The 23,379-nt window shown below is 42.1% G+C and overlaps 1 protein-coding gene across 3 annotated transcripts in view; it reads right to left on the reverse strand.

Annotated features, from left to right (window-relative positions):
* Nucleotides 1–23,379, reverse strand: part of DNAJC10 (DnaJ heat shock protein family (Hsp40) member C10) — a 646,899-nt gene that overhangs the window by 596,432 nt on the left and 27,088 nt on the right. For 2 of the 3 annotated variants that reach the window (XM_044075253.1, XM_044075251.1), the window contains exons 3-4: nt 13,168–13,562; nt 4,688–4,853 (exon numbers count right to left, since the gene is read on the reverse strand). In XM_044075253.1, coding sequence (XP_043931188.1) covers nt 4,688–4,853; nt 13,168–13,386 — 385 coding nt within the window. In that variant the 5' untranslated portion in view covers nt 13,387–13,562. The remainder of the gene's footprint in view (nt 1–4,687; nt 4,854–13,167; nt 13,563–23,379) is intronic. The other variant, XM_044075252.1, reaches the window with a different exon arrangement.

Genomic DNA, 23,379 nt, shown 5'->3' on the forward strand with positions numbered 1-23,379 from the left:
AGGGCAAGAAGTTTTGCTACTATTTGAGTGACAACAGTCATTGCTCTTCTTTAGCACCAGAAACCTGTGTGATAAAGAAGCCAACTTGCTGGACTTGAGAATGTTAGCTCATTTAAAGATGTTTAGCTTAATAATGTCCTCATGTGTCTTCAGTCTCAAACTAATCAGTCATCAACAAAGTACAGCATAGGCAATATTAATGGTCTATACTGCAAAAACTCTATTTTTGCAGACTTAAGACATGGAGGCTAAGACTACTTTTACTCCCTGTTCTATATTACTCAAACATAATTTCTCTCAGCTCATCAAGAAATCTACCAGCTCCAGCCCTACATCTGGTATACTCTCCTACACTGGTTCTGTATCAATAATGTCTCCAGATACCTACCACCTGGGTCATTTACAGTACTGGTATGCAACACAACATTTCCAGTATTCCATGAATATCTTGCTACCTTTACAATCTAAAGTACTGCCCTCTCCAAGAAAGACAGTGAATGTTAAACCTGTACCCTGGATCAACAGTGAAATTACGCAGGTTTTTGCCATCCAAAAGCAGCCTGGCTGACATGCAAAAGCACTTCACAAAAAAATGATCATGAGGAGTACAGTTTGATTCTTAACGTAAACAGAACTGGAAAAACATAAAAAGCATAGCTTGTGAAAATAATATCACTACCACTAGATAGCAACCCAAAGTGGGAGAGAGAGCAAATTAATTAAATTAATTAATAAAAGCACACACGCACGCACACAAACACAAATACACACAGTGCAACTGTAAGACCTAGACAGGCAGAAAACTAAATCTCAAGTTTAATGCTTCCTCAGTTACTGAGCATCAACAGGTAGGTGAAACTTTTGTTTAGTACTTCAAGACTCGTTTCAGCAACACTCATCAACTATCCACAAATACTTATGAGCACACTGCAGACTACATATTTGATTTTTCCATCAACTTTCACTTCCCAAATGTATCAGTGTCCAATGTAAATTAATGGCTGAAAGTATAGCAGCACAGCAACAGATGGCCTGTATTCCATGTTTTGGGGGCATGTAACATGTCCACTCTCATTTCATTAGAGTATATCAACTGCTGTCTTTCCACTCTAGTGTGGTCTCCCGATTTGTGGAAAACATCAAACGCAGATCTTGTTAACTTGACTAATCAGGATCCTACAGGGAAGATGACCTTTAGCCAAGATTCTGAAAAACCATGACCTGACAGTTAAGGGCTTGCCTCAGTCTAGTGTTTATGTTTTTTTTTATTTTACATTTGTTAACCGGGGGTGTTTGACTAAGCCGAAAAGGCCCTTTTTCAGCAGAGGTCCAGGGAGAAAAGTTCTACACAGAAAAATAATTACAGATACATTTAGATATTTAGACATGATCAGTATACACACAAATTACAATAGACATGTAGTAGCATGGCTCTAGGATGGTGCAATGCACTGGCAGTCCCCTTTTAACCCTAACAGTAAGTATCTCACCTAAGAAGCCAGATAAGAAACAAAAGCAGTCTTCACTGGTCTGTCAAACGGATTTGATTCGATGAACCATGCCCTTCTCCCTCCTGGCTAGCAGGCCACTTCCAAGTGGTTACCGAGCAGGTGGCAGTCTCCATTTAATAACATCTGCAGTTCCCTCCAAGGCTCAGATCTTAGTCCACTGCTTCTCTAAACACAATAAGCTCCTGTGGCTACTCAGCTGGCATTAGGAGCATGCACCTTTATGTTTGGGACATGCTAGTAGGGCACAAAATTCTTCATCTACACCAAATCTCTTAACAGTTGCTTTGACCAACTCTGGATGTTGCTAGAATGATTAGGTCTTAAAAGTAAACCTGGGAAAGACCAGCACAATTGTGTTGGGCAAAATGAAATCTCACTGGCCTTAACTGCAACGGACTAGAAAGCACACGTATATATTAGTACCAGAGTAACAGCTTGGATACTCCCTAACATACAAATTATACAGTCAAAGGCATAGAAAAAAAAAAACACTGCCATGATGCACACCTGCTACTGGGTAAGCAATTTGGCAAAGCAGGCCAGCTGTTCACTACACCTGAATATGACCCAACAGTCATTGGTGTTACTTCAACTTGTATTTGTTTTACATGTTACTTATTTGTTAACTAGATAAATCCAATGAACACAAGTTTGGTTTTCTGGGGCAATCTGGCATGACTCAAGAGTACTGTCTGGTTAACTGACTTGTTTAGATATTGGAATACAGGAAGCAGCTTGTTAACACATAATAATCTTAATCTTCTGAACTAATTGCCAGACACTAGTAACCAACTATGCCTGCAGACACTGCAAAACAAAATCTGCAGGTTTATAGCAGGCTATACCAAAGGCAAAATGAGAAAGCAGGCTGGGAATCTACCCATTTCCAAAACAGCAATCATCTGATTTGTTTGTTTATGGTCTAGCATTCTGGAAGTCCATCCCTACCAATAACACAACACATCATCTCACTCTGATGTCTCTCAGCCAATATACATGTTGTTGTACATGTGGCATTAACTAGGAAGTTTGTTCAAACTTGTTAGCATGCATGCATAAAGAAATAAAGAAAGACTATTGAGAAGAAAGGACATGACACAGATATTCAAGTCCCTATTCACCACTTGACGGTTTTAAAAAAAAAAGAACAGTGTTCATTGAAATATTAAAGGCCTAGATGCGGCAATCCCTCATGCCATCTTATACAAAATACAAAGATTCAGGGCTAGAAATATAGTTTAAATGAAATGGTTCCTTTGTTTATAAACTCATGGTAGCACGGTCAGTGAAAAATAAAAGTTAGCATGCCAAACATGAAAAAATGTCACCAAATGTTTAAACTGGAATGTCGTTGTGTCTTTCGTCTTTTTTCCTGGTTAGGGGTCACCACAGCGGAACTCCGGTCCGCTAATGATTGGCAGTAGATTTTTACGTGCCGAGTTGCCGGCCCTGACGCAGAACCTTCAACGAAGGTACGCCCATTCATGCATGTCTCCACACAGAAGACAATCTAGCTGAGAATCGAACAGGACAACGTCTTACTGTGAGGCGACAACGCTACCGCAGATGGAACCAAAATTTCATATATCTGTTTAATGCAATACAATAATCAAAATAAGTCTACAGTAATGTGGACAAGAGGCAATATAAAAGTGACCACGTGTGTTTAATGGATTAACCATTCTAAAACACAAAAAAGTTTAGTCCACAGACATTTACATATTCTTGCCATGAATCCACTCAGAAGAAAAGAAAAGCAGTGTTCTCGTACGCAGTCCTATTAATGCCCAGAACAAATTCAGGATATATGACAGACTTGCACAATAATGCATAAAAAGATAAAAATGTACTTTATCTGCCCACTTTTTGAAAACTGCCTTAGTCTAACTACATTTTTTTTATTTACAGAGTGGGGGCCCCACCACTTAATCTTCAACCTAACTTCTTCAGTGTTAATCATTTAGGCCTCTATACCCCTCATTCCAATAAAAGACAAGCCCTTGGCAAACACTGCTGTCAGCTGATTGTTTAATCAGAAGAAAAAAGGGGATGGCTGTTTACAATGACCGAGCACATATGACATCTACCAGTGTCCTTGTCTTACAATAGTAATGTATAAATGAACAGCAATTTCTGCTCTGTCAAGGACCAACCTAGCAACAACTGCATGGTCTTACTAAAACCCTACAGGAAAGAACAGCAGTCATGTAAATACTCTGCCCGCCCGCCTGCCCGCGCCCCCCCCCCCCCCCAGGCACCTCTCATCACCAGCATCTAGCCCCTCCCCAAATTCAGGACACTAGAATCAAATGCAGAAGTCCAAATGTTGTACTTCTGATAAGAAAACCAGTAGCCAAGACATGGAAATGGCTTGCACTAAGTACAAAAAAAGGTGTTCGAAGTTATCAAGTGGAAATAAAGGCATAAGTTTGCATAAAAACTTGCATTCATCACTGATACGGTTCAGACACAAAGTAGACCCACACTCTCATGTTGTAATTTTCCTCCCCCCTCCTCCAGAGTCTATGAGTTCAAATCCCAGTAGAGCAGGCAATGTCTGATTTGAAGTCACCTGATCAAGGCAGGTATGGAGAAAGACTGCATTGCTTTACAGAGGGGCAATACTGGGTTTCGAACTAGCTGGCAAGTAAACTCAACAAGAATCACATATTCCCTAGCTGGAGACAAAAGAAGCAGCTTTGTGAATTTATTACATTTTAGTATACTTCTATTTTTGTTTTGTTTTTTTATGATTTGTTAACCAGGTAGATCACTGATCCACATGGAACATTATCAGGCTCAGTCTGGGAAAAATTTACATTTTAGAGAGAAAAAAATGACATTGAGGTTAAGAAGCCCATAAATCCATAAGTAATGATACTTCACAACAATGTTGTCATAGACAGATATATACATCACTGTATCAAAACTTTAAACATTCAAAGAAAACATAGACATACATTATTGTTTAATCACCTTTACATAAATGTAAGTTGCCTAGGTTACAAGTGATAATTCAAGAAATGAATAACTATACAGCTATTGAAAAGGTTTTATTATTTCTAAATTTCTAAGCTTTTTTTTTTTATAAACAATTTCAGCACAAAACAGCTCAATCATCTCTTATTGTCCAACTACACAGTTTTAAGATTTTTAGTCCACCAAAGTGGCCTTACCAAAATCATAACGATAGAAATTCCAGCTTTCATATTGTCTGCCTTCCTGGTGATCTTGAAGCCCCTTTTCCCCATATTTGTCATACTTTTTTCTAAGTTCTTCATCTTTTAGCACTTCATATGCTCGGTTTATTTTCAAAAACTTTTCATGGGCATCAGGGTCATTCTATAAAAGGAATCAAAAATGTGTCACAATACACAAATGGATAATATAGAAGAATAATCAGTAGCAGTAGCTTTCTTAACTAACTTATAAAAAGGAGTAAATAAAATGTTTGTGCTTAATATAAGGTTAAAGCTATAAGAGTGGGTCCATCCTCTAACTTGCAGAATTAAGGCCGCAAGCATTAGAACCAAACAACAAACCAACTCTCTTAGGCTGCTAAAAGTACCTTCACTCTGCCTGCTAATCCTCCACCTCATAATTCATTGTACCAGCCTCCTTCAAAGGTTAGCCATATTGAAAAATAAGAAATGCAAGACCTTCTTTGCAAAGTTTTAAGGGAAAAAAATGAAAGGTTTTTACAAAATATGAACCCAGTCTTATAACTTCAGCAGGTGTGTGTCTGTGTGTGTACACACACACCTCTGGCAAAGGATATACTTTTGCCTTGAAACGCATATGTAGCTCTGGAAATGAAAGCCAGTTTGTAATGCTTGTTGAAGTTCTAAGGGAAGACCATATAACTGCTACATAACAATTATCAAGCTCTTTGTTGAGCAAGGCTACGGAGGCAACTAAGTTCCAGTAGCATTACCCTTAGTAACTTACAGAAATGTCCAAGTTCAAGGAAACTATTTTTTTACAATCAAACACCCATCTGTAATGTTAAGTATAAGACACTCCATGGTTCAGAGACTTGAAGAAAAATGGAGCCAAAAAGATGCACATCCTTATGTACAGGTTTGGTTTTCCATATCAAGTGACTGTGAACATCCATCTATTGTACCAAATACTCCACCAGGATTACATTAAGATGTAAAAAATATAGCCAGAATGTATGAATGGATTTAATTTTGACTCGTCTTGTAATCTTAGAACCAATCCAACTTTTATACCCGAACAATCTGTCTTTTTTGAAAAATGAAATAAGATGGTTCAGCAGGAAGAAAGAAGGAACAGTTGTGTTAACTTGCATTTACCCATAACAGTAGATGCTCAAATTTCTCACTGATGCAGTAGGCTTAGGCTATATGGGGTTGTTTCCTGCCAAAAAAACAACAACCCGCCAACTTCAAAATGTTCTGGCTCACCACATTCATTCACTCCAACCACTGACTGGCAGTCAGAATGAAGTGTTCTTTGGGACTTTCTTGACCAAGCAATGACAGAAGGACCTAATGATCCAGAGACAAATAACCACTAATAAAAAGGCATTTTATGTAACACCAAACGCATCCCTAATTGATAACCCAGCTACAACTAAAATGCTAGAGTGAGAGGATGGACGGTGGGTGCAGTTACAGCAGCACTGAGGAATTACATCTACTGTTATGGGTCAATACAATCTGCACAGCTGTATTATGTTCACCATTCCCAATGCTGCAGCAGCCCCTAGCTTAATACGCACCTATGAACCCATACAGCCCATGAACCACAAAAGCCTTTATAAGCCTAGCTGCGCAATCCAATCCAATTAGGTCCCCTTTTAATATCTGCATCTAAACTGGAGAATTATGTAGGGGGGAGGTGCTAAAAAGGTTATGTGGAGGTATGTTAGAGGAAAACAACAAACATTCCCTATCTAAAAGCCATGGGAGCCAGCCCTTGGGTGAAAAATGTTCCCATCGATAGTCAAGGTTACATTTGAATAGGGCTAGGGATGGACACAGCCACGCATGGATGGGAAATCTATTCCAGAGCATAGGGATCATTTGAGACATACATCTGTCTCGCCATCATATTTAATTTATATCACAAGCAAAGTTTAAATCCCTGGATCTAGTGTTTCTGGTGCTGTTCTTTTTACAATGCTAAAAGCTCCATCAGGACTGATGGAAGGATACTTTATATAAGCACAAGTTAGTGAGAACATCCTGGATTACCTTGGTGAGGAGCCTCTACGGCATTACTACTGCTGCACATGCCTGATCAGGTACACACCGAATGGGGTGCTGTACTCAATGGTGGGTCTGACAAGACCAAGCAGAGTGGTACTATAAATGTCCTTGGACCTAGCTGCCATACCCTTGCTTATAAGTTGGGCAGTGTAAAATGACTTTCGTATAAGAGTTGCTCTGATTTTGGCCATGACTTTTTTTTCCCCCTTTTTGTTATATACCCTGAAAAGATTATGTGTCCACTAGTGTGGTTTGTTTTGGACATACTTCTGGTAGGTACAGCAGTTTCTAGGTAGTCATTTACATGTTTGTACAGTATTTACATGAACAATTCTACATAGACTGTTGTGAACTCTGGATTAGGCTAGGGATTCAATTTTGACAAACTGTATCTTAGCAGGATATTATTTGCTTTATAATTGTTCTTAACTGTAACAGGTTTTGCTGCATTTTCCAAGATAATTTTTTTTGAATGCAACATCTTTGCGATCCAACCTCACCAGTGATGACGTGACATGGCGGGGGGGGGGGGGGGGGTGCAGCACTCTTCCATCATTGGTGAGGAATAAGTCCAGTACGTTTGAATCTCTGCTTGGTGTACACATTAACTGATCAAGGGCATTTGTTTTGATAGAGTCCAGGTAACGTTATGCCTGCAGGTATGAGACACTGTATGTTTCTCAGTCTACAGAGGGTTAATTAAAGTCTCCCAAGAATACAGTGTTTGGTTGGATGAAGAGTATCTCAGTAGATCTAAGTAAAAATTGCGGGATTCTTGTAACATGGATGGTGACCTATAGAGTTTCTACCATATTTTAACAAGCTATCTCCCATGACTTGCATGTGGATGAACTCCAGGATATTGTCCTGTTTAACCAACCCTTGAGGTATACTTGGTAATGTTGATCGGGACTTATTATCAGCAAATAACTATGCAACTGAATCACATACATCCATATTTTACACCATCAAGTGGCTAGTCCTGCCCCAGCTCATACTCCATGATCTATGCTCATCTGTCATGAGGATACTGCACATCACAGTAGATGCCCAAGGCAGTTGGTTTATAAAAATCTTTTCCCTTTATGGCGCCTATAGGGCTGCCCACAGTTCCATTCTTTTTGGCGAGTCTGAGATGGGAAAAACTCAGCATGTGTTTTTTGGAGGTGGGAGGAACACCACAGAAACACAGAGACAACATGCAAACTCCAAACGGGCATTGTCCGGAAGTCAGGATTGAACCTTGTACCCAGTGCATTGGAGGCAAAGACCATTATGCCAATTGGTCTCCAACTGAAGAAAAGGTCAAATAGAATGGATTATGGTGGTTTGGGCACGTGCAGAAAAGCAGATGGCAATCTAGTGAAGAAGATTCAAGAAAAAGAAAAGAGAAAGCAAGGGCATCTAGCAAAGAGGTGGATGGATTGTGGGAGAGAAGTATGACAGTCAGGCATGAGTGCTGAAGAAGGCGGAAGAGTGGTACTGAATGGAGAGACAGCGAGACAGAGAGAGAGATGCTGATGTGTGGAAGGCACTGTAACCTTGCACTGCTATAGTACTTTCTCTGGCTTTAAACCATGTATCAGTAAAGGCACGGGTGTCTATATTTTCCTGAGTAATAACAGCTTGTAGGTATGGAGTTGCTTGTTAAGGGTTCTAGGATTGTTCAATAAACACTGTTTGTTTCCTTTGGGTTTTACTTGCTAGGTTAGTAGGTTTGTCACCAAAAAGGCTCTAAGGTGTGGATAAAGTTTTTGCTGAAATCTGGAAGCCCAGGGGGACAGCTGCAGGCTCCATTTGGCAAAGCAATGCGGTCTGTTGACCATGTTTTCCCAGACTGACAGGTATTGAATCCCTCTGGACTGACCGGAAACTAAGCCAGTTGTCCATCATTTTTTGTTCATGCTGGGGCATCATCCTTGGTGAAGGTAGAATGCTGCTCAATTCAAGGCACACCTGCCTGAGACGCATATTCAGAGAGGTTCATATAGTCCAGAGACATATGTCTTAGATCATTTATACCCACATGGACTAGGATAGAATTATACTGGTACCTGAGAGTAAAGAAAATGTGTGCGCAACTTGGTGGATCCTGGCGCCTAACGAGCAACTGACCATAATCTTCTTGTCCAGTTTGATGGGTGGAGCATCTGTGTGTCATACAATGGAGTTCCCCTATCATACGTCTCCTGGGAGAACTGTTTGTTTGCCTTATGGGCTTTGTTTTCAGAAGTCCATTTGGTGCAGTCTCAAGTGCAGTGTTTCACAGACTGCAGACGATAGGCATTGCCGTTTGCAGGCCTAGGAGGCCTTGGTGGTTTAGGGTGATAGACCATGTTATGCTGAGGCACTAAAAAAAAATCTGTGCGCGTCGTGGTATACACTGGTGAATGTAGTATATGCATTCTTCCTAACAACCTCGTTTGTAAGCCAGATTTTGTTTTCAAGGAAGTTGTGTATGTAAATCTCTCATTCTGTCTTGGTTTCTTTAAGGATTAAAAGGTTGTCTGTGTAGAAGAGACAATTACTACATTGTTTCAGGATGCCCACATCTACCAAGCTGGCTACGGAGACATTTTGAAATTGCATATCCACGTTGTCCGGACTTGTATCAGAGTGGCTGTTAGGATATAAGGACTAGGTTTTACAAAGGTCTCCTAGACTGGTCTCTAGGGTTAGGGACAAGATTTGAATAGTGCTAGAGTATGGTATCAGACAGGTGTTAGGATATAGTATTACTGCTGATGTATAAGCAAAAGAAACTCCGTTCTCTGGTCCTCTGGGAGAGAGCATGACATAGACTTTTTTTTTTTTTTGTCGGGACAGAGAACCCCTATTCTTCCTAGGAGGTAGCACTAGAGATAACCTTTAAAATACTGGTCAACATGACGATTGAGCAGACCTGAAGACTCCTCTAGTGTCCACTGAACTGGTCAACATGACGACTGAGCAGACCTGAAGACTCCTCTAGCATCCACTTCGGGGAGGATATGGTAAACAATCCCCCTCCATGACATACCATTTGCATAACTTCCCCAAATCTGACATCAACAGATGGGGATACAAGGGAGATGCTGTAGTTGCTGTACTCAAGAACATCGAATTCAATTGTGTGGAATATTTATGTGAATACACAAGCTTTCTCTTGTTGCATGCAGCTTTCCTGTATACCCTTATAAGGTTTGGAAGGAAGACTTTCTATTAGGAGCTGAAATAGCCCGAAGGAGATACTGGAAGAGCTTTAGCCTGTCTGCCCTGGAGGAAAACCTGCCAGCAGTCAAGTCAAAAACAAGCAGTACACAGACGTCATTCCTTCAGGGTACAAACTGGGAAGATCCACAGCAAAGACAGTTGCTGGTCTGGAACAGAGATTGGTGCTAACAACTGAACTGGCCCTGCAGAATCCTGGGCCAGACTCTTGACCCTGAGGTCAAAAATGTAGGGCCTGACGCCACTGACAAAATTTAAAGCCAAAGAATTGTCCTCAATGTTACCATCAAGGTTTGGAGAATCAGCATCACTATCTTCAAAACTGAATACAATGCTGAAGATGAGAAGGTTACAACCAACAACAGACAGCAACAGCAACAGTGACATCACAGCAACATCAACAGTGACATCACAACAACATTAACAGTGACACCACAGCAACATTAACATACCATTTAAAGCCAGTTTCGTCATGGCTGGTATCAAAAACTTTGAGACTGACAAGAAAAAAGTGTCGACCAACTCAAAGGGAGAATGTTGGTAGCAGTCTACTCTGTCCCCTTCCAGAAACTGGAAGGGGCAAAGGCTGCACAAGCTTTCTACTGAACTTGATGAAGGTCTCTGCAAACATCATAATTAAATGAACACTATTAGGGTGGAGCCTTGCCTTGAACAGAGGAATTTATTTTTAATTCTAACTTCAATTGTTTTTTTGGGTTTTCCCCCAGAACAACAATATATGGGAGCAATACTTTTTTCAAAACAACCATTTTCTTGAAAGTAAGCAGTTACCCAATGCCTTTCAGTGTCTAAATTGGTATCTGTTAAACAACTACCAGAACATTGCTTGTTGTCATGCAGTATACCCAAACACTAAAGATACCTAATCATACCTCTCAACCTCTGACAGTAAGAAATCTGGATAAAGACACGAATAATGGGGGGACTAAGGCCCACAAATAGGGACATTTTAAATATTGCTTTTACAATATTAGTACAGAATAACAGGTTTTGCATTATCATGAATTTTCGGACGAGTATGAAATCAGAATCAAATGCCTTGCCATTATTTTTTTTTACTTCAGTCCTCAATGATTTGCCAGAAAAAAAACACAACTTTATGAGGAAAAGATGAAAAACGCGAGACAAAAATTTGCACATTCTATGAAAATCTGGATGGATGAAAGTTATTTATCCAATGTGCCCAGTGAAAGGTAACAACCCCACCACATACACATTTCCTGAGGAGGAGAAAGGCTATTACAGTAAACTCAGTTAACAGGCACCCATGGGCAATGGTAGATGCTGCGTAAGTGTAGTTTCTGGTTGCTTTAGAGTTACTATTAAAAACAGACCTGACAAATACTGTATCCTATTCCTATACCATACCACAAACCACTGTATTGATTTAATTTTGATACTGAAATCCAGTAATTAAAAGATTGGCTGGAATAATAATATTTTAAACATTTCTGCTAGAAAGCGTGGCACGCGGAACAGTTTTCAGTGCCACACTGAATGGACTGGAATTGAATGAATAGAGAGAGACAAAGATAGACTGAATGTACTTATGAAAGCTGAAGAGAGTGTGTGCGAGAGAGATCAGAGAGAGAATGTGCAATCTGCTGCAGACTGAGCGAGTATGGAGTGAGTGTTGATATTTTAGCGATTTGACTTGTTTGGTTTGACTTGTTCTCAAGACTGGGGAGAGAGGGAATTTATTTTTATCTTCCTTTTTAAAACTCTAAAAAACGCAAGGTATGTTTCTGTGGGGGGAAAATAAAGTGCAACACATGAAAACTGAATTGTTCATACTGTACTGTATTTCTCCGACTTTTTTTCTGGTTGCTTGAGAGTTCTGGTTGCTTGAGCTCCGGTTAACTGAGAGTTTACTGTAGAAGCTAACTATTGGAGGAAGTAGGGGGCAAGACACGCCCAGCACTGACTAAAAAAAGAAAAATTTACAGGGAAGTAAATATTGTGGGAAGAAACAGCCAGGGGGATTGTTATGGCTAGGCTTGTACAGGCCCTAGGGCTGATAGCCTAGTACCAACCTATGAAAAACACAATCAGAAAGACGTATGAACTCAGCAGATCTCACCATGAAAAAAAACAAAATAAAATTCGTACAACAGTTTTTTGGTTCAGTTATATGGCTGCTTACCAACTACTACTAGACATTTCCTCACCTGTGTTAGTTGAGCCCCCAGGTGTGGACTGCCACCCCTGGCGTGGTAGGGTCAAAAGGGGTTTAAGATATCTGCCCCAACCAACCCTTATATGATGGGCTTACCAATCTAGGTGGGAGTGCAGTGGCCCCATGAAGGAGCTGTCTTTACCTACATAGTGATGCGCCTCTCAAGGATGTCCATCTAAGAAGGTGACGACCGCTTGCCCAAGACCTGTTAACAACACTGAATTGATGTCATGGGTATGTCTCTCATCCTCTTCCCTGGAAGGGGTGAGCAAAGCATCGCCTCATCATTCATACCCCCACAACCACACCTTCACACACCCACACACACCTACACACACACCAGCACCAAGCTGTTAACAAAACCCATATTGTCTGATCACATTCAGGGCATTCTCTATGACACAGAGCTCTCCAAGAAAAACATCAGAATTACTGTGATCTGGAGCAGGAAAAAGAAATTAAAAAGTCCAAGGGCTGCTTGGGGTCACTGCTCATCACGCTAAACTTACACATGAAAGCCAAGGAAGATCAGGAAAGACAGGGTATCAGTCATCCTGCATATCAGATACAGAATGGTTCTAATGCCTGTGAATGAAACCTAAAGGAGACTAAAGATGAATTCAAGTTACAAATTTTACTACTTATCTTTTGACTCTTGTTTCTGAAGAAAGGTTTACTAAAAACTAGACGTCTTACACATAACATTACTGATTAAAGCATTTAAAGACATCAGAAACGTAAAAAGCGCTGAGATAACAGACTTACAGCTAACAAAATACCAGAGCAACATACACTCACTTCCCTACTTTAAGACAATTAGCAGAAATAGTCATAGTCATGCATTGCAGAGGAAACTGCAGCCAATAAAAAAACTCTTCTGCTGTGCTATACTGTGACACACAAAAAACATTTTCAGCTTCTACAAACACTTGGTACTGTAGCTAAGCTATAACAAGTAATCATCCCAAACATGTTTGCATTCAGAAGTTCTCTACCTGCTGCCTTTACTTACCTGATTCTTATCTGGGTGCATTGTTAGGGCAAGCTTCTTGAAAGCCTGTCTTATTTCCCTGTTGCTGGCTTCTCGTTTTACTCCAAGTAATTTATAATAATCCTCATCAGTGCAAACCAAAGCAATTAGGAACATCATAATAAAAATTAAGAATGTCCTACTAAAATGCTTTTTGTAATCTTTGAAACAGTTTTGTCTAGACAATGTTAGGAGTTCCATTATGTGAAGCTAAGACAGAGTTCAGTAGTCCTTAAAACTGGTTGGTTAAGCTGTGTGCAATTTTATCAGCAGGCAAATACAAGCATTTTTTCACTTCATCCTTGTAAGTTATCTGGTTGACTCAGTTTACTGCTGCTCGTACCAACACCATTAAGCCATGAAGTACGTGCCACCTACTAAAACAAAAGAAAACAAATTGTTGACATTAAAATACATTACTACTGCCAATTATTCTCAAAGCAAACATTCAGGCAGTACATCGTTTATAGTATTTACTGACTAATATTTAAACCAAACTAGTCCACCTATGCAAACTTAACTAGATGGAAAAACTGGTTACATCCAAAAAGACAAAACTATCATTTGGTTTCAATTTCTGATCTCACATTCATCGCACATGGCAGTTTAAAATGCAGTTAGAAAATCGGGGACAAGCAAAGAATGAAAAACTGGACAGTGCATATAAAAGTCTATAAAAGATGGGGAAAACACAGAGTAAGAGGGCAAAAATCAAAGAAGGGATGTTCTCTGATGTGCTGCATTAGCAAAAAAGGAAATGGCTTTGGGTACCACTAAGCTTGATCCTTCAGAGAAGGCTGACAAAATGGTATCACAGAAGCAGGCTATACTGCCTACATCAGAAAGGGGGTGGACCAACTGGCAGACAAATTTCAGCTCAAAAGTACAGTTGTGTACACTTGCCATAAATGTAGATGTTCGAGTGTATTCACTGTTGCAGTCACCACACTTGGGTTATCTGCCTGCAGGTAGCCCTCAGTCGGCCTGAATACCAGAGACTTCATCTTTGTGCATCAGATGCTGCCACCTCTTCCATGACATCAGGTCATCAAGGGTATAAAAACAGGCAGCAGACGCCATTACATCAGTTTTTTTTTGCCCCAAATGTCAGGAGACCCCAAATAGGAAGCTAGGATATAGTGTGGAAACCACCAGTAAAAAGTAAATACCAATATCAGTAGTAATAGCCATAGATTGGAGAAATAAGATATAGATAAAGCAATGGGGCTGCAGGGAGAGAAACCAGGACTGTAACAGTGAATACACTCGAACATCTACATTTATGGTAAGTGTACATAACTGTACTATGTACTTCATGTTTCACTGTTGCAGTCATCACACCTGGGCTGATTCCCAAAGCTGAGGAAGGGTGCAGGCAAATGGATGTATTGGTTGAGAGCCCCACTGGACACCACTTTAGGCATAAAGGAAGGGTTAGTCCTGAGGGAAACCCTGTCGGCATGGAAAATAATAAAGGGTTCCACAGCCATTAGTGCTTGTAACTCGGACACTCTTTTAGCTGAAGTGATGGCTAGAAGCAAGGCTGTTTTCCAAGAGAGAAGTTTTAGCTCTGCTTAAGCAGCAGGTTCAAAAGGTGGAAGTGTGAGCTTTTCCAGTACAAAGTTAAGGTCCCAAGCAGGGGTGGGCACTGGGGACCTTAAGTTGTTTGCTCCCCTCAGGATCCGTGATGAGAGGGTGAGAGAATAGAGTTGGCTCAGTATTGTAATGAGCTGAAATGGCAGAGGCATGGATCTTAACGGAGCAGAAGGATAGGTATCTGTGTAGTTGTTCTGCTAAGTAATCCAAGATTAGAGGTAAGGAGGGCAGATCTGTGCCCTTTCCTTTAGACTGAATCCAAGAGCAATACCTTTTCCACTTTTCAGCATAGGAATTCCTAGCACTGGGCCTTCTGGCCTCAAGGATGACATCCAGGACCTGTTTGTTAAGGACTGCTGGTGGGGAATTTATGGAATAAGCCAGGCTGCACAACTGTCGATGCAAAATCTGTCCCTCCTGCTGAGAAAGCAGGGTTGGGGTCTGGTGTAGGTGCCAGGGTGGCACCACTGTCAAGCTGCGCAGGAGGGGGTACCAGTGCTGCCAAGGCCAGTCTGGGACAATTAGAATTGCCCTTGGCCTGTCTTGTTTTATCCTGAGTAAAACTCAGGAGAGAAGGGACAGAGGTGGGAAGGCATATATTGAGAGATTTTCCCATTGAAAAGATAGGGCATCCACCTTCCAGCCTTTGCTGTGTGGGGTCCTGATAAAGAATTTGTTTAGTTGGTGGTTGTTGGGGGAGGCAAAGAGATCCACCTCTGGGTCCCCCATTTGTGGATCAGAAGGTTGAAGGTGCTAGGCTCCAATTTCCACTCATGTGGGTCTAGGAAATTTCTGCTCAAGTTGTCTGCCAGTGAGTTTTGTATGTCTGGCAGGAATTGAGCTTGTAAATGGACTTGTCCAAGGCTGTGTTCCACAGGGCCATGGCTAACCTGCAGAGTGGGTAGGAATGGGTTCCCCCCTGATTGTTGATGTACCACTTAACTGTGGTGTTGTCTGTTTTTATCAGCAGCTGTCCTGGAGAGATTTGTTTTTTGAAAGCTGTCAGGGCATTCTGTACAGCTATCATCTCTTTTAGTATACAGCTATCATGTCTTTTAGGTTGATGTGCATGTGGATTCGACTTGGGCTCCAGTGGCCCTGAATACATTTGCCAGCCATGTGAGCCCCCTATGCATAATCTGATGCATCCGTGGTCAGGATCTGGGCAGCTTGTGGCAGAGTACAAGGCAGTCCCCTTGTTGCGGTTGCATGCTTCTTCCCACCAAAGGAACTCTGTCCTTAGACAAGGTATGATAGGAATGACTTGTTTCCAGGTCCTGAGAATGTTGGAACCAAAGACTTTTTAAGTACCACTGAAGTTTCCTCATATGCAGTCTTACATATGGAATTAGCACAATACACGAGGCCATGAACCCTAGGGCTTGCAGTATTTTTCTTGCAGATAGCTGGGTTTTGGTGGCCATTAGTTTGAGGTAGTCTGTCAGATAGATCTATTTTTCTGAAGTTAGGAATGCCATCTGGGAAGTTGTGCCCAAGCTTGCATCCAAGAATACAATCTTTTGACTGGGTACCTATTTTGATTCATTTTCGTTGATGGTGTAACCCAAAGAAGTGAGTAGGCTTTTTACAAATGCCAGGTGCTGAAGCAACAATTCCTGACTGTTCGTCTGAATCATGCAGTCATCCAAGTATGGATAAATTTGGATATTTCTCTGCCTACAATATGCAATGGCTGAAGCCAGGCATTTTGTGAATACATTGAGCACAGTAGATAAGTCAAAGGGAAGTGCAGAGAACTGATAATGCATAAACCCTGAAAAGGAGATATTTTCTGCACGAGTCCCTTATGGGAATGTGGAGGTAAGCTTCTTTTAAGTCTAGGGTGACTAACCAGGCATCCTTGGCTAACTTAGGGAGAAGCTGTTGCAGGGTGAGCATCTTGAACTTTGGTACCACCAGGAAGGTGTTGAGAACTGAAAGGTCTAGGATTAAGCACCAGGAGCCCTCTTTCCTGGGTACAAGGAATAGTCTGGAGTAAAAACCTTGACCCCTCTGTTCTGCTGGAACAGGCTGAATAGCTTTGATACTGAGCAGGGAGAGTATTTGTTTTTGAGCTTCTGCCCACTGGTTTGGGGGAAAGGTCTGGAAACCCACTTGGGGTTGGAAAGGAGTGGAAATAAAATTTGTACCCCTGGGATACAATGTTTAGGACCCATTGGTCCAGAGTGATGGTTATCCAGCTGTTTGCATGAAAGGCAAGCTTTCCTCCTAGGGGCACACGCAATTGGGTAAGAAGTAGATCTGAGAAGTCATTAAGTGCTTTTTCTATAAGGAGGTGGCTTAGTACACCCTGCTTTAAGGGTGAAGGCACTCAATTGCTTAGATCTCTGCATACCCTGAGACTGTAGTCTGGGTGGTCTGGTTCCCCTGGGCCTTGATTGAACAGGCCTGAAGGTTGCTGGAAAGGACCATTGTTTTGAAGGTGAGTGGCTACTGAATCTAGGTGGTTGCACCTGTAGGAAATCTTCAACAGTCTGCATAGATTTAGTCTTTTCTTCCATCTTTTTAAGAACTTTTTCTGCTTTGGTACCAAACAAACAGTCCTTACTTAAAAAGAGCGTCTAGTAATTTTTATTTGACATGGTCTGGCAAGGTCTGTCCCTTTAGCCAGGCATGTCTTCTCAGTACAGAGTCAGTGACTGCTGCCTGCAAGATGCTTCTAGTGCAAAGCCACACTGCAAAGTATGCTTACTTACTTGATTTGCAGAATGCATAAGCTCCTGCAGGTCTTTATTTACTGCACATTCTGGAATGGTTACCCGATTTTGTTTAACAAGTTCCATAATATGTTGCTGGTATTTTAGCATGTGAAACTGGCAATTCAATGTCCTGATAGCAAGAGTTGCAGATGTGCATACCTTCTTACCCCATCTGTCCAAAGCTTGGGAATCCCTGTCCGAAGGGGTAGGAATTTTGGCTGTAGTAGCCTCAATACCTTTAGGTCCCTGGGAAATGATCTCTGGATCAGCAGTAGGGTTCTTGAAAAGAAACTGGTGAGAATCAGGTACTCTATAGTACCTGTCTGGTTTCCTAGGGGCCAGAGGTAAAGTGTCTGGATTAACACTGGATTCCATGAAAACATCATCCACCACCTCCAGGACAAAGGGAATTGCTAAAGGCCTGTGCTGAGGCAATTGTAGAATTCCCAGAGTCTCTTTTTGGACTAAGGAAAGTCTTGGCATTCCCAGCGGAAATGCTCTCTTAAAGTGTGCAAGGTTTCCCCAAAGGAAAGATCCTCTGAAGGAGAGGCAGAGGGAATGGATTCCCTCTGTATCAGAATCCTCATAGGTGGAGAAGGGCATGTCTTCATAGTCAGAAAAGTCAGTCAGAGTCATCTGACTCCTGGTCTGTAGAACCTGAAGGGAACTCGGTTCTTTGTCTCACAGCAGGGGAAGGCTGGCTTGCCCTAATTATGGTAATGAGGTCTTCAGCCATTCTAATCATCTGTTTTTGTGGCATGGGTGCCTGAGCATGTGCTTTGATTGTCAGTTTTCTATGCATAGTGCATACTCTGGGGCCTAACAAACTCGCTTGTTTTGGAGGAAGAAGTGGTAGTCAGTAGATTTGGCACACTGGTTGGACGAAAAACTCCCTCAGAAGCCAGTGCCTGCACAGAGGCTCTGGACCCATGCAAGGTAGAGACATCCGCAGGTTCCATAGTCTAAGAAGTATCTCGCGGCATACCGGACTCTGAAAGTGTCACAGCAGAGGTCTGCGAATCCACAGAAGTGGATATCAGGGGCTGCAAAGGCACCTCACTAAGTACCAGCTGACTGGCGACTAGCTTAGCGGAAGCATCTTCGGCAGTTTTGGACGTATGTGGCGGTCTGTCTCTATTTATCCTTGTGTTTTTTAGGAAGATTGGCCTTTGTTTGGCTTACCAAAGCCATATCAGAGTACGGAGAATGAAACCAAAAGTTATTTGCAACAAAGATAGCCCAACGACAAATGGTTCGGGCATTAAATAGGCACAAAACTGACAGCAAGAGACGTTGTGGTCTTGGCCTAAACAGGTGACGCAGTAAAAATGAAAATCTCTGAAGTATTTGCTTTCCACAGGCAAGACAATTATTAACTTTTTCTGACATTGGTAAGAGCAAGAAAAAAAGATCCCCAACAGGGTACTTAGTTCAGTATTATTCAAGTGGAACACAACAATTCAGACAGCAGCCGACAGGCACTTGCGAACTGCTTCTACAGCAAGATGAACTGATGTAATGGCGTTGACTGCCTGTTTTTATACCCCTGATGACCTGACATCATGGAAGAAGCGACAGCATCCTACGCACAAAGATGAAGTCTCTAGTATTCAGGCTGACTGAGGGCTACCTGCAGGCAGATAACCCAAGTGTGATGACTGCAACAGTGAAACACGAAGAACATCCTTAACACTCTCTTCCCTCAGTCTGCCCCACAAGATATACCGAAAACTAGCTTATATCCTGCTATAACACAAGACCAACTCTTAAAAATGCTATCAAAAGCTGGATATAATGCATAAGTGGATCACGACAACATACTTTGATGCATCTCAGATAGCATGAAGCGCAACTTATCCACACCCCACCCCACAGCAACACTGTTCAACCTCAGTCTCATTACAGGTTTTGTATCATGCAATTGGTGACCAGTCTTTTCGTTGCATAAGGAAGGACCTTCCACAGATTACAGACCTGCAAGTCTGACCAGCCTTGTATGCAAAGCCACGGAAAGACTCATCATGGAACAACTAATCAATGCAATAAGGTATAGGAAACCTCCAAACATTGGACCAGTCTAAACCTTGGATTAGTTAAGGGCAACTCACCCTTACTCAACTTGGTGGAATTTTGATAAGATCACAAAAGCAATGGATAAAGATAAAATGGAACACACTGCATACCTCGACTTGACTTCAATCCCCACTTAGGCATAGCAGAAAAGCTAAATAAACTAGGAATAAACTCCTACGTCACCAGCTGGATTGCCAAACAGCTCACAGATAGCCTCCCTTATTTTGATCTCCTGCAGTCTACCTCCACAAAGTGACCAGCCACCAGTGGAATCCTCCAGGATTCAGTGTTGGGACCTCCCTCCTACAGAATAGACTTCTCTAAAGTAAAAGCCAATTCCAAAGGGCCCTGGCTTACCAAGTTTGCACATGACTGCAAACCAGTAGCATTTATCGAATCCCCACATGACTTTACCATCCTGCAGAAAGGTTGCCCCAAACATAAAACTGGTACAGGAATCATGGAATGAAACTGAATACCTACAAATGCATTTATATCCTTTGGGAATTCACCTAACTTAAGGAACAACTACACTGACAATAAGCCCCGAAAGTTGACCCAGTTGTATGGGAAGCTATAGACAGTGACCAAACTTTTTGACCAACATGTCCATTGCTGTAAGAAAGTCCTTCTATATTGTGCAACTTAAAGACAAAGAAACTCTGTCTTGATCTGGGGATGTCCTTGTGCCCCCGCTGTACTTAGCCCACAACAGGCCTATCATGCTGTGTAATGTCCCTTTTGGCATGCATCTGTTCAGATACATGCGACAACCAGAATGTACACAGAGATACCAGACTAAAAGGATACATGACCTAAAATAATATGCCTTACATGATCTGTCTCATAGCTGTCACTTTTATCTGTATCCTACAGACTGCTAAGAGATGGCCTGTTTCTGTCATACAATGGCATCCAATGAACCTACAGCACATCCGCACGTCAAGTGATATCATACTCTTGTCTAGGGATTTAATCTTCTTCTGCAAAATCAGAACAGTTTGGAAGAACAGGTATATCATGCAGAAGATACCACAGCTCTGAAATAGACTCGCCTTCCACGTAAAACAAAGCTCATCCTCTTCTATACTCATGTAAACTTGGATCTATGGACAGATAATAGAAAATTAACTCTAAGACTGCCTCTTCTACTAGTGAACAGAGGCAGCTCCTAAATGTTTTATCCCATGCGTGGGACCCTCAAATTATCTATGGTATGATCCTCTCACTAGGGATTAAATTGACAATGGGGCTGGTAAGAGCAAACACCAAATGGGACAGGTTAATTCAGGCACCAAAAAGGAAAATTGGCTAGGCTTAAAATGGCTCTCAATGGCAGCTACACTAGTATATACCTATGAAGATATGATGGGACACTGAAAGTTCTGTATGGGGGAGGGGGGCTTTAATTAAAGCTGCTATCTGTAGACCTAAGGCAATGCACAAACAAGTTTTTTTTTTCTTTGCCAAAACATAGCTTTATTAAACTACATGTATCCAAAGTCATCAAATGTTCATATGTGTGTACTAGGCTAATGGCCCTGGAGCCTTTACAAGTCTAGCCCAAAAAAATGCCCAGGCACCATGCCACCCGATGTTAGTTCACAGTGCCCATATCCAGTAGTTCAACTGGAATGATCCCTGGAGTGAACTTTGTTACCCATCCACTCATCAATATTTCTCCTGAGGAGGGCCAGTGTGGTGCTCTGCTTGACATGAATGGGAAGCCTATTTCAGAGTATGAGCAGTCTTTGGGAGATGAACCTGTCCCTCCAGCATCTTCTGTCAATTCTGGTAATGAGGTTGTGATCTCTGGAGCATGTGGAGTGGAGGGATTGGGATTTCTTTAGGTGTAGCATTTCAAGTAGGGCTGGGTCGGACATGGCTTTGCAAGTCAAGCAGAGATCACCTCTAAGCAGATGATAACAGACTGAGAACAGCTGAAGTTTCTTGTGTCTGTCCATGTAGGACATGTGTTTAAGGCCTAGGATTCTTTCTGTGAGGTACGTTTGTGGTCTCTGGTCAGATACTGGTATCTGGTCAGATACATGCCAAACGAGGCATTATATTCGATGATTGGCCTAATCAGGGATGAGTAGAGAGGATGATGACCTCTTTCTTCCTGGGATGTGCTGTCAACCTGGGTGCCCAGATCTTTTATGACCCTTTCAGTGGGCTCCCATCAACATGGTAATTCGTGGGAACTGAGTTTTTTTTCCAAATGGGATGATAACGCATTTTTTGGCGTTAAGCTTCAGGCCATGATTCCAACACCAGTCACTGGTCTCAGACAGGCCCTTTTGAAGGATGTCTGCATTACTTGGGGAGTTGATAAGGACTCCTAGCTTGCAGTCAATCAGTGAACTTGGTCAGCCAGAGTCTTTCTGTGTTGGCCTGGACTTCTGAGAAGTAGATGCCAAACAGGAGAGGGCCCAGGACCGAGCTCTGTGGGACTCCACTCGTGACTGATTGACAGTCCGACTTGGAATTCACAACTTTCACTCTATGGGTCCTGTCTGTGAGCCAATTTGCAACCCACCTAGTGATGTAAGGATTGATGCCTAGTTTGGCGAGTTTATCAATGATACCTGAGTGGGGAATGGTATCAAAGGCCTTGGCCAGGTCGAAGTAGGCTATATGCACTGCCTTACCCTCATCCACAGTCTTGGTGACTGCCTCGAAGAAGTCAACCAGGTTCAGCAGGCAGGATCTTCCTTGACAAAGCCAAACTGTGTGGGGTCAAGAGTTTGGAGATTGCCTACATTTTTGTTAAGCAGGTCCATGATGATGTGCGCTGTAGCTTTGCATACCAGGCTTGTCAGGCTAACGGGGTGATAGTTCCCAGGGTCTGTAGTTGCTCCTCCTTTATGGAGCAGAATTACTGTAGCAGTGTGCCATTTGTTAGGGACATAGCCTGAGGTAAGACTGTGACTGAACAGGGCACACAGATGTGGGGCCAGTTCATTTTATAGCTCATGTAGGATGCAGCCAGGGATATTATCAGGTCCCATGGACGCTGTATTCTTGGATTTGGACAATGCAGCTTTTACCTGTGCCGCAGAAATGGTGGGTACCAGGCTTTCATCTGGTACTGTGATACTGCCCTGTGGAGGGGTAAAGTCGGCACCGAATCTGTCGGCTAGGATGTTGGCTATATCTGTTGGCTCAGTATAGGAGGTGCCATTGTGCAATAACTCAGAGCAAATCTGGGTATTGCCTTTAAGGTTTCTGATATAACTATAGAAGGCTTTGTGGTTGTTTTTGGTGTCAGCCACAATTCTGCCTTCATAACTGGCTTTAGAGGATTTGATAAGGGATCTCAGCTTTTTGTTGAGACTGATAAGGGAGGTTTTCCAGTCTTGTGACTTCATTTTTTTTTTTTTGCAACAGTTTCTTCCTTCTGTTGTAAAGTTTATTGATAGCTGGGGACCACCAGATTGGCTTCCTTTTTTTGGAGGAGAGCATCTTAGTTCTATTTGGTATGGCAAGATCCAGTCATTTGTGTACATGCTCGTACAGTGCATTGGTGTATGATTCGGCAGTCATGCAGCTATCTTCCATTGGTATGGGTGCCGAGAAGTTAGCCACCTCTGCCTTTAGGAGCCCAAAGTCAGCTTTAGAGAAGTTTTTCAGGGTGGTCGCCTTAGCGGGGGGGGGGGGGGGTGTGTAGTTGGGATGGAGATTTTCATGGTGATCAGTTTGCGGTCAGATTTAATCACGGAGAATAACTATAGGTGTAGAGCAACGGTCTCCCATGTTGGTGATAACCAGGTTGAGGATGTTGCTTCCTCTAGTGGGGGTCAGA

This window comes from Protopterus annectens, chromosome 6.part0 (genome assembly GCF_019279795.1).
Source record: "Protopterus annectens isolate FY-2018-M chromosome 6.part0, PAN1.0, whole genome shotgun sequence".
Taxonomy (NCBI): domain Eukaryota; kingdom Metazoa; phylum Chordata; order Ceratodontiformes; family Protopteridae; genus Protopterus; species Protopterus annectens.